Below are 12,151 nucleotides of genomic sequence, written 5' to 3' on the forward strand. Positions count from 1 at the left end.
TGAAGGCGCTCTTGCATAACGACAACAGAAATGCTCGTGCTTCTGAACATCGGTGGGGATATGGGGTAGGGGGAACGGGTCACAATTGGAGATGTACGGGTAAATCGCCAATGCGAGTAGCGTGGCTTCAAAATCAAATGTCAAATGACGTGGGTTTGAGACATATCAAATGACAGAGCCTTACACTCCACCACTCCAGACAGCACTCCGTCGACAATGTAAATTAGATTCATCCAACACAGAACCCCCATTCAACGACGTGAGACGTTGAATGGTCCAGTACAACTAAGCGAAAGAGCATTATCGCCGCCACGGTGCGTAGAAGACCTGCCTAAAAAGCGAACTCCAGTGCGATGCTAGCCACTTGCTGCAAACAACACTTCATACCTTACTATATTACTCTACCAGGGGCACTACCATCCTCCATGATCAACGAAACCAAAGGCTGTGACGGAATGATTGTTTCTACACTATCCTGTGCTGTCCCTTTTTCGTTATATGTGTGGAATGAAATCCGTCCATTGTACGTTGAGGTATGCTGTCCCTGGCACGTTTCTCAACTCTGCAAACGCCTCTGCAATTAAATAGAATCGGGCCACCCCATATATGATCGCCAATGGCGTTATCGTTGCAAACTCCCAGGGCACCGGCAATTGCTCGGACTTTCTCTTCATTGTGGCCGATCGTCGAGCGAGACGAATCTTGTGTTCTGCCAACGCTTTTCGGTTGAAGACGAATAGATATATCGTCCTCCAACGGCCCAGGCGTGTCCAGGACGCTGCGGTCTCAAAGATCCAGAATGCAGCAGTAATACCGAAGAGGAGAAGCGAGCAGATATGCCAGAGCAGGCGCTCGATGCGGCTTGGAAATTCAAAGCTCCAGCCAGCCACGTGAATGGCAGTGAAAAGCAACGTAGCAAAGCACAGAAAGTATTCTTGTATACCATATGGGTTGGTCGGAAACCTGTCGTTGGGAATCCGTTGGATCGGCCTCTCTGGAGGAATGACTGGCATCTTCATGAAAGGTTGCACATTGACGGAATACCCAGGGCCATTTTCATCAATAAAATCCAGCGGCGTCAAGCTCCAGTCGCGGTTGAGCGGATCTCAGCAAGGGAGTGGGACGAACGGATGTGGATGGGCGTCTGGACATCTGCTGGTTTGTGAAGCCAGAAACAGGATGTCATGAGCGAGCAGACAACAATCGCAAGTGCGTTGAGCTCCAAGGTTGTGATTGCCAGACCTTGAATAGCACGAGCGATGCATTGGATGATCAGATAGGAAATTTGAAATGCGGTAACAACTTTGGTAAATGTGTCCTGCTTAGACTTGTCCCAGATTTCTTTGCGGGTAATGGCGGGATATTCGACAAATTTATTGACAACAAGCCAGTGAAGCTGAGTTGCGTTGATTGGGAAAGGTTCACCGTCGCGAGCGTGAAACACGAAGCCTCCCATATCGGCAAAGAACGCCTGCCGCATGTGCCAGTCCTTGTAATTGTACGCCTTGAAGGACACAACGGATTGTTTCGCTCGACTCCACTGACCCGCAGCATATGTGAGAGGGAACTCAGGGCCCAGAATACCAAGGGCCATCCATAACAGGCGGCGGCGGAAACGAGTGAAGAAGCTGTCCTTGGGAGCAGGCACATTGAGACACAACATGCTATACGTGCTGATAAATATCGTCACAATCGATGTCCAGAGAATATCAAAGGTGCCCCGATAGTCAGGCTGGTTCACCCAGTGTCTGATTCTCGTCGATGACGAGAATATGCTTTGCAAATTGGCGTCTGGAGCACAAGTAGAAGTACCTGGTCCTGTCGCGTTCGATTTGGTTTCTTGACTCTGGCATATAATGGGAAATAGTGATAGGCCTAAGAGAAGTTGAGTCTGCCAATTTCTCGCCCTTTGAGTCCCATGGTATCTCTCGGTGGGAACAATGCTGCGCATGAGTGGCTGTGGAGAGTCGTGGAAGATTCGCTCGATGCTGATACTCAGTACCAGTATCCAATGCTCGATGCTGCTTCACAGCTGTTGGGTGGTGGATGGGCAGAGAATGGAAGAGACTTAGTGCTTGCGGTTCCATCTTAAAGACGAGGAGACTCGGTCAAGCGCCGTCCAGCGTCGACTGCTGCTGCTATCTCTGAACCGAAGCTGAGACAGACCGTTCGTTTTTAGAACGTGCATAGCTGCAGCATCGACCAGGATTGGAGTCCGGCCCCTGAGGAATACATTCAAGTTAGTCCATAAAAGTATTATGCTGCACCAAGTTCATGCTGACAGCCCACCTGCGATATCAGTCGTGGGTGGTGGATTCTGCACAGAATCTTCAACGTCGAGTCAAGCACATCGTCAACACCCTGACGATTAGCGACGGTTCGGGACGTGCCATTCTTCGTCAGGAATTCGAGTCCCAGCCCACAACCTGCAGGGAAAGCCTAGACATGAGACGCTCCCCGGTCCATGGTGGAGATTGATGTTTCACAAGCCGAATGCTATACTCGTATGTACTCTGTAGGTCCAGGCACTGTAGTTGCGCCGGTGTTGGGGCCTTTTTGCTAAGCGCCTGGCTGGTGGTATCTGGAGTGATCAAGGACGAATCGAAACACGAGATGGGGGATTCGCGCGTACTTATCAGCTGTCGAAACAAACCTCTTACAGGGAGTGATGGCAGACTAAACATTCCATATCTTATTATTTCTCTTTGTCTGTTGTAGTGCGAGAAGTTTATGGCCGTTGTCGCTCAGCACCAAGAAGTTTCCCTCCCAAGTTCCCGAGTTGTTGTTGTTGCGCAGCTGCGATGATGACATTTTTCTCGGCGATCCTTCGACCTCTCCTCATCGGTGTCACAGCCAGCGTCGGCATCTACCTCGCCTTCCTGAGTCTCCTCACAATCCCTTCGCTTCAGGATCATGTTATCTACCTGCACCGTGTGACGCTGACCTGGTTCCAAGATGTCAACGTACCCGAGCATTGGGGTTTTCTCCGGAACCAGGTCACCCCCTTCCTCCTCCAAACGCCAGACGGCGAAACACTACATGCGTGGCACGTCCTGCCTCTCGAGACATATCGAAAAAATGAAAAGCCGCTGAGAGAAGAGCCGACAGGGTTGTGCCACAATATTAAAGAGAAATTGGGGTTTAAACTACTAAGAGATGATCCGACTGCTAGGGTGGTCATATATCTACATGGAGCAGCCGGTACACTGGGATCAGGCTGGCGACCTCAGAGCTATCGTGCTCTCTCTGCTGCTGCGCCCAATGTCCACATCCTCGCCATTGACTACCGCGGGTTCGGCTCGAGCACTGGGTGGCCGTCAGAAGCTGGTCTTCTAACCGACGCACTTACATTGACAGATTTCGCGATGAAAACTGCTGGCATTCCGCCTGAGCGAATCGTCGTCTTTGGACAGTCGCTAGGCACGGCAGTCAGCATATCTCTCACGCACTATCTAGCCTTTCAATCACCTCCGACCTTTTTTGCGGGAATCGTGCTCGTAGCGCCATTTGCAAACGTCGAACTTTTGACCCAGACGTATAGCATTGCCGGCACTATCCCTCTTCTTGCGCCTGTCGCACGTTGGCCGCGAGCTCTGGCCTGGCTGAACAGTCTCATCGCTACCAAATGGCCATCAAAGGATAAACTCGCTGAATTTATCCGTCTGTTAGAGACGACGAAGCTTTCAGAGCGGAAGACGAGCTACGACATCACCATCATCCACGCACAAGACGACTATGACGTCCCGTGGACTCACTCGGAGGTTGTGTTTTGGCATGCTGTCAACGCAATCAGACCGCCCGGAACGAGCCTGAGTTTTGAGGAGTTGGAGGCGGAAAAGGCCAGGCGGAAAGCTGAGCTTGGAGCTGGCGGATGGGAGGTCGAGTGGAGAGGCGAAGCTGGAGTGGTGCGAGAACAGATTGTGAAGCACGGCCTTCATGATCGGATCATGAGCTATCCAGTCGTGAGTCTCGCCGTTGCACGGGCATTCCACAGCCTGGATCTGGAATAGATGGCCACACGCACACATAAACAAAGCTCCAAGTTCTCACCGGTCTCGAGGGTTTCTTCCGATGTGCTTGGCTCTTGACTAGCACCGAATGCAGTGGGATTCGCCACACCTTGAACCAGTGCGAGTATACGAGTATGCCATCGTGCGAACATGCTTCATTAAAATCATGACTAAACACCACATCTTGGCCATCCAACCGCCCTCGGCAATCGCCACTCCACAAGGCCATTCTATTTACTGATCTCTTTTTGCCCTCGACTAATCAGTCCACAGTAGATCATTCCATACCTGATCTGGTCGTTGCTCAGCTTCGTTTCCTCGTCATATGGTCTTGTACATACGTACAAACAACCCTCCCGCTTCTCGCTTCCCGCTAGAGGGGTAGATCAACCTGTACCAAAAAAACCCCGATGATTCAGCCAGTCTCTAGGTTTGCATCGCGCGTGGTGGGCGCTGGGTTGTTGACAGTGTCTTACAAACCCGCTCTAGCATTGTCTAGGCACTACTGCATCTGGTCTAGTTCTATTCTGACTTTGACTGGGCCCTGTCGATTCTTGTGCCTCGGGGTGAATATTGATAGAGAATGTCATCAAACTCTGCGCTAGCTTTGTGGACGACGACGGACGTTGTTATGCTCGTTGTCGAGAATTTGTCTTTGTCTGCAGGATGGGGTCGTTGCGCTTTGTCAGCCTACCGGGCGGCCGAAGGGGAAGGGAGATGGCTCAGGCCCATACAGTCAGTCATGCAGCGAGATGTTGGAGGGAGAGAGATTGATCAGGCAGGAAGCCGAGCTTGTGGTGGTATGTATATAAAAGAAGAGCCTGGCCCCAAGGCAGGCCAGTCAGCGCAGGCAGGGAGAGATAGTGTACACTCCAGCAAAGCCAGCAAGTTATATCCTCTCAAGACGCCATCACTACCAAACAATCAACATGGCCCAGACCTTCGTCATGCGAGGAGTTGAAGGGAAAGTGAGAAAGACACCAGCGAACATTCCCGAACTCAAACCTAACGAGGTGCTCGTCAAGATCACGCACAGCGGTCTCTGCGGTACCGACTTATTCTTTATCGATCCGGGCTGCGCTCTGGGTCACGAAGGGGTCGGGATTGTCGAGAAGGTGGGCGATGCGGTGACGGCTCACAAGGTCGGCGATCGAGTGGGCGGAGGATATCTGAGAAGTGTATGTCCCGTTCCATCCAGTCTTGCACAATACCCTTGTCACAAGGAAACCCCTGCCTTGATCCTCTCTTCCTACTCTGGGCCCTCGAAGACTCTTCGTCATTCACTTGAGCTCCGACCTAACCCAAACCTCCTCTCTCTCTGTCCAGAGCTGCGGCCAATGCAAATACTGTCTCACGGGCCACGAAACGCTGTGCTACCAGCGCGACATCTTCGGCTTCGCCAGCTTCAACAACGGCACCTTCGCCACCTACTACGTCGCCACCGAGGGGTACGTCTACGCGATTCCCGAGTCGATGCCCTCGGAGATCGCGGCGCCGCTCCAGTGCGCCGGCGCGACCGTCTACGCGGCGCTCAAGACGTACTATCGACCGGGCATGCGGGTCGGGGTTCTTGGGATCGGCGGCCTGGGACACCTGGCGATCCAGTTCGCGGCGAAGCTGGGCGCCGTGACGACCGTCTTCAGCACGAGTCCCGACAAGGAGGACGAGGCGCGCGGGTTCGGCGCATCAGAGTTTGTGGTCCTCGGGCACGAGGCGGAGGGGTTGAAGGAGCCGGTGGATTTGTTGCTCATCACTTCGCACAAGGCTCCGGATTGGTCTACGTGAGTACCTCTCCTTTTCCTGATATCACCCTTTACCGTCAGGAAAGATATTTCCTTTCATACTGGATAGACTGGAGTGCCCGTCTACATGGCTACGGCTATATATGGCTGACCAGGAGACTGTGGGAGGGATAGGTTTATGAGTGAAAAGGTCGTGGCTCGGGGAGCCCCGATCGTTGTCCTGGGGGCGATTGGCATGACTCTGGAGTTTCCGTAAGTTTTTCTCTCCCTCTCTCCCTTTTATGCCCCCTTAACCTCAATCTTCATCCTCATCTCCATCTCCATTTTTATTCTTACATTTTGAGCAAGATTCCTCCCGTACTTCTTCAACTGCTACAACCTGGTGACCAACCTGGTCGCCTCGCGCGCCACGCACGCCGAAATGCTCGCCTTTGCCGCCCACCACGACGTCAAGCCACTAATCGAGCAGTTCGCCATGGACGAGGCCGGCGTGGCGGAGGCTGTGACGAGGTTGCAGAGTGGGAAGGTCCGGTATCGGGCTGTTTTGAAGGCGTAGTTCGGTGCGGACACGGACGTGTACAAAGGGGGGGGATGATAGACGGGACGAATATGCTGGTTTGAGAGATAGGACATGCCTCCCACCGGGTCCCCAGAGAGGGAGAGTAAGTAAACGAGTCAAGAATGGTCGATGGTTGACAGCTAATGCTGGTGACGGACGACAACTCCAGCCCAGCAGGGATATCTATCATAACATTATATCATCCCTTCATCACCCACTCGCTTGAGCCGGCTGAAAAGGGCAAGGGAAAAGAGATGAAGAAAACAAAAAGATATCACAAAAGAGCTAGCGATCGCCAATCTTGTCCAAAGATCCCACCCTACCCAGTATAGTACTAGTACCATCCTTCCTCAAAACCGATGTCCTGTTCCGCTCTTCTCACTTGCCCTTTTGCCATTTGGCATTCATTACAATAGATGATAAAGTAAATACAACACATAGAGAATTCTCCGACCGCCTCGCTTCGCTTCAAAGAGTGAAGTATGAATCGAGAGGTGACATCCAGGAGGTAGGGGAGGAAGAGGGAAAGGAAAAACGCTGTGTTGTCCACAGATATGGCCCTCCTTTTTTTTCCATCTCCATACTTAACTCCCGCTAACAAGGACAAGAAGAGTAAGATTATAACTCAAGAAGAGGGACCGGGATGTATGAATAAGTTATTCCCCCTCCCTCTGATCCCAGCCTCAACCTCTACTTAACCTCATTACCACTCATGTAGGTCTGTATTCACTCTCTCATCACGTCAACGGACACTCTGGATTATCGCTCGGACACTCGTACGCCTCACAGCTGGTGCTGCCGCACGTTTCCTCGATGAAGACGCCGCTGTCCCACCCGGGCGCCGGCGACGCGACGACCTCGTTCGAGTACAGGAACTGGCGGCACTCGCTTGTGGCGGCGTTGTAGGTGAAGGCGGTGCAGAAGCCGTTGTCGTCGCACTCGCGCAGGCACGACTCGTAGTCCGGCTGTGTGAGGATGTCCCAGTTCGGGTTCGAGTCGAGCGCCGTCAGCTGTTGGCCGCAGTAGACGGTCCACTGGCAGCCGCCGCAGCCGGGGCCGGGGACGATGGCTGAGGCGGTTGGGCAGGCTGTGAATCCTGTGGTAGTGGTAGTGGTAGTGGTGGTGGTGGTGGTGGTCGTAGTTGTAGTGATTGTGGTGGTTGTGGTTGGCAAGGTAGTACTCGTTGTAGTAGTGGTAGAAGGTGTGGTAGTAGTTGTTGTTAATGTAGTAGTAGTGGTAGTACTAGTTGTAGTTGTGGTAGATGTAGTGCTTGTAGCCAGCGTTGCTGTGGTGGTAGGAGAAGCCGTTGTAGTTGTCGATATGGTACTGGCGGTGGTAGTAGAGACAGTCGTCGGTGTAGCCGTTGGAGTCTTGGTCTTCCACGTGGGCTGAACCGTAACCTAAAAGCAATGGTTAGAATACATCCCAAGACAAGCATCAATCCATAGTCTCTACCTACCGTGATAGTTTTGGGCACCTCAATGCATGAACACGCAGTCTCCTGCTCATGTGATGGCAACCGCTCGAGCTGCTCCAGCAGCGAGTTGATCGGGTTCGGTCGTCCCCACGAACGCTTGTCGAACCAGCCGTGACCATGGCCAAGCGACGCCGTTACGGTCACGGTCACTGCTGGCTCGGGGAAACGGCCGGCACAGAACTGTTCAGCTGGGCCATACCCTGCCAATTCAGCATATTGCGCATATATGCCCACCTCGCAGACCCCATTCGACCCAATCCAACCGGCCAAGGCTGGGGTGGAGAGTCCAAGGCCAGCGAAACCGAGAAGCTGGCACCGCATGCTGGAGGCTCGAAGAGGAATGTCGAGAAGCTGTCGTTAGGGGGAAATGTAATAAAGTCGTCCACCTCTCATATAAATGCGTGAGGTTCTGTGGAGGTCAGATATAGCAGTCGACACGATATGACCAAGGGGTCAAAGTAGGGCCTGGAACCTCCTTTACTCTTTGCCTGGCTCGTACTCGGTACAGTGTGATCGGCCATAGTGATGGCCGCACTGACTATATGGCCAGAGAACCAGACGAGGGCACGCCATGGCGTATACCCCCCAGAAACACCGTTAGCTCGCCCTCTTTACTTACTTAAACGGGTAGAGAGGCCTGAACGTGGCTTGCACCAGTGCCTGTTTTGGAAGCAATGATTGACTTGACGCATACAGTCTAAACTGAATTGGACCTGGTCAGGGGCCAAAGACGCCAGATGCATTGTCAAATCTCGCATCGGCAGATTCCAGCTGTTCGATACAAGCGTGTCGCAGCGAAGAGGTAAAACCAGGCCTTTTCTGATCCGTCGATGGATTCCAAAGCAATTTTGTCTTGTCACGTATTCGGGGTTTTGACGTCCTGTTCCAAAACATGTCGTCCGGGTAGGAGCCTCTTACCGTGACTGCCGTTTGTATTCTCTCAGTCTTGACATTGGCGAGGTGGCGCGAAAAGGAGTGTATTATGAGATGGACCCTGCCACCACCAGCAATGTACTTGGTAAACTCCATTTCATCGTAGTCCCCGAAAGCTTCGTGTCTCTTGTATCAAACAAGCCATGGCGTCTAGCTAAATGATTGAAGAATTGTTAGCGAGCGCTTCGTCTTACAAAAGTCCGATGTAGAAGAGCTCCTCGCAATTCCTTGTGTCATTTGAATATTCCTCATTCTCTCAGAAGGGGCTGATCTTTGCAGTATTGTAGTGGCTTGGTCGGGAGCATTGAAGCTCATCAGAATCTTGTTGTCAAGTCGTTCGTGGGCTGTCTTCTTCCTCGAGACACCGACTGCTTTTGGTCCTCTTGAATATATATGAGATTCCACCGCCTCCTATCATGTCCTGGTCAAGGGTGGCCACCTGCTCGAGACAGACATCATCAATTGCAGCCAACACTTGTGCCCTCAGCTTCTGATCTCCGTCTTCCTGGGCCAGAATTGAAGTGTCCACATGCCTGTATTGCATCAGTTGATGTTTCTCTGCCTCAAGTTCAGTCACCATGGATGGCATCTCTGCGCTCGGCGTGTTTGCTGACGACAGGGCTTTTGATATTCCAGCAGGGTCTTCGAGCTTCTCATCGCCATACCCGTCTTTGTCGTTCCCACCTAGTGACGGATCCTGTTGCACGCCATCATTTTCATCCTGGCCTGTTCCCTCCTGTCCCGCACCCTCACAACCACAGTCGATCAGGTCATGGGTTCGTAAACCGCTGCCCTCGTCCAAGCGGAAAAGGTCTTTCAACTCTTCTTGACTAAAACTTGACGTGCCACTTTGAGCCTTCGTCTTCGGCTCATTGAAAGCGGACGATCCCAGATGTGACCCGCCTTGCATGATACTGTCCGCCAATGCTCGCTTGACCACCTGCCGCTGCCAGATGCGCTCTTCCAAGCCACCCTTGATCAGAAACCTGTAAATCTTACAGTGTCTCTTCTGCCCCTGTCGGTAGATGCGGGCCACTGCCTGATCGTCCGTCGCAGGGTTCCAGTCCACGTCAAAGAGAACCAGACGGCTTGCCCCGATCAGATTGAGCCCGACTCCGCCTGCCTTAGCACTCAGAAGAAACATGAAGCACTGTGTCGCTGTTGAGCGGTTAAACTTGTCCACGAGGGCCTGTCTCTTCTTAGCTGCGACTGAACCATCAAGACGGAGAAAAGACAAGTTGGAGTTCGCTGCTAGCTGCTGGATCAAGTTGAGCGTCGAGGTGTAGTTGGAAATGACCACGACCTTTTCATCGGTATTCGTGCGAATTTGCTGCAGGAGTTGATCGAGGAGACGGATCTTGCAAGACACTGAGTTCTGATACAGTCTGGACAACCCATCGGGAAGCATTTCGTTTAACGTGACAAGCGACGACGAGGGAGTTGATTCATCATTGCCATAGTTGGGATCCATCAATGCCGGGCTGTTGCAGAGTTTCTTCAAAATGTTGATCAGCTGAAATGCCGTCTCCTGGCTGCGCAATGCACTTTTGAACATAGGTGAACGGATAACGCTCCGATATATCTTTGCCTGGGCTGGTGTTGGTTTGCAGAACAGCACATATTCCGTTTTCGGGGGTAAGAAGTCTGCTAGAATGTCCGCCGTCCTGCGTAGTATAAACGCCGACGTCGTACGAGTCAATTCCTCACTTGCATCTTGACCATGCTCAATGTCCGCCGGCAACGCATCCGGTTGACGACTCCTCATAATGGGTTTCTCAAAGTCCCGGATGAAACCCTTTTGAGAGCCCAGACACCCGTCGTTCACAAAGTTGACCATGGCAAAGAACTCGCCCAGGTCGTTCTGTATTGGAGTCCCCGACAGAATGATCCTCCGCTTCGTATTCAACGACTCAATAGCTTGGGCGGCTTTGTTCTTCATGGTCTTGAGACGGTGACCTTCGTCACAGACAACAATGTCAATGGGTGGTCCTTTGGCAAGATCATCGGCTACAATCCTCAATCTTTCATAGCCAATGATCATCACCTGGTAGACTTTTCCATCAAAGTTGTTCAGACGAGTCTGTTGATCTTCAAACTCAAGCACCCCAAGCCTGTCGGACCCGAGCCATTTCTGGAATTCTCGTTTCCAATTCCGTATGAGGGTTACCGGACAGACAATGAGAGCCTTTCTTATTACCGGAGGTTCTCGGAAGACTGGATTTTGCCGCAGCAATGTCCACAAGAGCGCGATTGTGGTCAGAGTCTTGCCGAGTCCCATGTCGTCTGCCAGGATGCATCCTTGACCATCAGGATTACGCAGCCCCATGACGCATTCGTAGAGGAACTTCACTCCTTCTTGCTGATGTGGTCGCAACTTCTTGCCAATTAGGGGGTCTAACACCACGTCCACAATTTGTCTCCGCCCAGGTAGACCTTCGGGTCTCCTGAAGACAATTGCTCCATCCGCATTGGGATCGTGCCGTGGTCTCGGCGATTCACCTGAGCCTTGTGGGATTATCGTCGACTCCTTCAGTGGTTGTTTGAATCCGCTGGCACGACTGAGTGGTGGAGGACGTTGGTTCTGGACCCGAGCCTTCTCTTTCTGTATTTGAGCTTTCATTTGACTCTGTATGCTTAACTTTGCCTGTGGAATATCAGAGGGTTTCGTTGACAGAGACGCGCGTGCGGCCTTATGTTCGACGTCCGTAGGCTTGGGCTTGGAGCCGATCGCTTGGAGGTAGGCATTCTTGCTGATTTGCGAATCGACCTCGACTTCCTTTCCACTAATGGTCAGGTTCAAGCCGGGCTGTAGGGGTAAAGCGATGGCAGTGCGGCCAATGATCCTTCCCGGCTTTGCATAGAGTGTTGCCTGGCCATCCTTTACGGCGAGGACCCCATCATCCGTCCAAGTTTTGTTCTTCTTGTTCGTGGGGATACGCCTGGAGTAGTCATGAGTGAACGGTGTCTGCGAGGTCTATAGGTCACGTACCAAAGAATCGCGAAATAGCTCTCGGGGCCCTCTGATTCATTGCCATTCAGCTCCAGAGCAGGACTTGGAGGGTTTGAGATCAACTTGAGGGGTGGTCTTGCGCCCTCATCGGATGACGTCTTCGCTGCTTCAGTACGAGTGTCGGAAGTGAGCTTTCTTCGCTTGGCTGGTGGTATCCCCTGGTCGAGAGCTTCGCTGCCCCCGGGTTTGCGGATAGTGAGAGGCTTGAAAGGCTTAGAAAACATCGTCTGTCACCCTGGGTATAGTGGCACTGTGAAAAAGTCCACCAAGCCACAAGAAGAGATATACCGAGTACAGCACGCGCGGCGCGTCCTACGCGTGTTCACGCGCGTCCACGTGAATGATGACGTCGATGTCTCAAGCTAGCGAGTCTAGACAGAACCTTCTCTGTGAGCTTAAATTCGAGCTTAATCATGTTTA

At 52.3% G+C, this 12,151-nt stretch overlaps 6 protein-coding genes across 6 annotated transcripts; 2 read left to right on the plus strand and 4 right to left on the minus strand.

The window, feature by feature from the left end:
* Positions 1 to 494: 494 nt before the first annotated feature.
* On the minus strand, positions 495 to 1,013 carry AYO20_07531 (hypothetical protein; the record flags this gene model as incomplete). The annotated part of the gene is made up of 1 exon (XM_022645816.1): positions 495 to 1,013. The coding sequence occupies one exon, from the start codon at positions 1,011 to 1,013 to the stop codon at positions 495 to 497; it is 519 nt and encodes a 172-aa protein (XP_022498226.1).
* A 65-nt stretch (positions 1,014 to 1,078) lies between these two features.
* Positions 1,079 to 1,663, minus strand: AYO20_07532 (hypothetical protein; the record flags this gene model as incomplete). Its single annotated transcript, XM_022645817.1, has 1 exon — positions 1,079 to 1,663. The coding sequence occupies one exon, from the start codon at positions 1,661 to 1,663 to the stop codon at positions 1,079 to 1,081; it is 585 nt and encodes a 194-aa protein (XP_022498227.1).
* A 1,141-nt stretch (positions 1,664 to 2,804) lies between these two features.
* Positions 2,805 to 4,010, plus strand: AYO20_07533 (hypothetical protein; the record flags this gene model as incomplete). Its single annotated transcript, XM_022645818.1, has 1 exon — positions 2,805 to 4,010. The coding sequence occupies one exon, from the start codon at positions 2,805 to 2,807 to the stop codon at positions 4,008 to 4,010; it is 1,206 nt and encodes a 401-aa protein (XP_022498228.1).
* Positions 4,011 to 4,939: 929 nt separating this feature from the next.
* Positions 4,940 to 6,308, plus strand: AYO20_07534 (hypothetical protein; the record flags this gene model as incomplete). The annotated part of the gene is made up of 4 exons (XM_022645819.1): positions 4,940 to 5,188; positions 5,337 to 5,791; positions 5,927 to 6,004; positions 6,101 to 6,308. The coding sequence occupies 4 exons, from the start codon at positions 4,940 to 4,942 to the stop codon at positions 6,306 to 6,308; spliced, it is 990 nt and encodes a 329-aa protein (XP_022498229.1).
* Positions 6,309 to 7,048: 740 nt separating this feature from the next.
* AYO20_07535 (hypothetical protein) lies at positions 7,049 to 8,109 on the minus strand (the record flags this gene model as incomplete). The annotated part of the gene is made up of 3 exons (XM_022645820.1): positions 7,049 to 7,490; positions 7,555 to 7,711; positions 7,767 to 8,109. 3 exons carry the CDS (start codon positions 8,107 to 8,109, stop codon positions 7,049 to 7,051), a joined length of 942 nt encoding a protein of 313 aa, XP_022498230.1.
* A 940-nt stretch (positions 8,110 to 9,049) lies between these two features.
* Positions 9,050 to 11,955, minus strand: AYO20_07536 (hypothetical protein; the record flags this gene model as incomplete). The annotated part of the gene is made up of 2 exons (XM_022645821.1): positions 9,050 to 11,660; positions 11,711 to 11,955. The coding sequence occupies 2 exons, from the start codon at positions 11,953 to 11,955 to the stop codon at positions 9,050 to 9,052; spliced, it is 2,856 nt and encodes a 951-aa protein (XP_022498231.1).
* Between the last annotated feature and the right edge of the window lie 196 nt (positions 11,956 to 12,151).

Source organism: Fonsecaea nubica, assembly GCF_001646965.1.
Source record: "Fonsecaea nubica strain CBS 269.64 chromosome Unknown Scaff53, whole genome shotgun sequence".
In the NCBI taxonomy this organism is placed as follows: Eukaryota; Fungi; Ascomycota; class Eurotiomycetes; order Chaetothyriales; family Herpotrichiellaceae; genus Fonsecaea; species Fonsecaea nubica.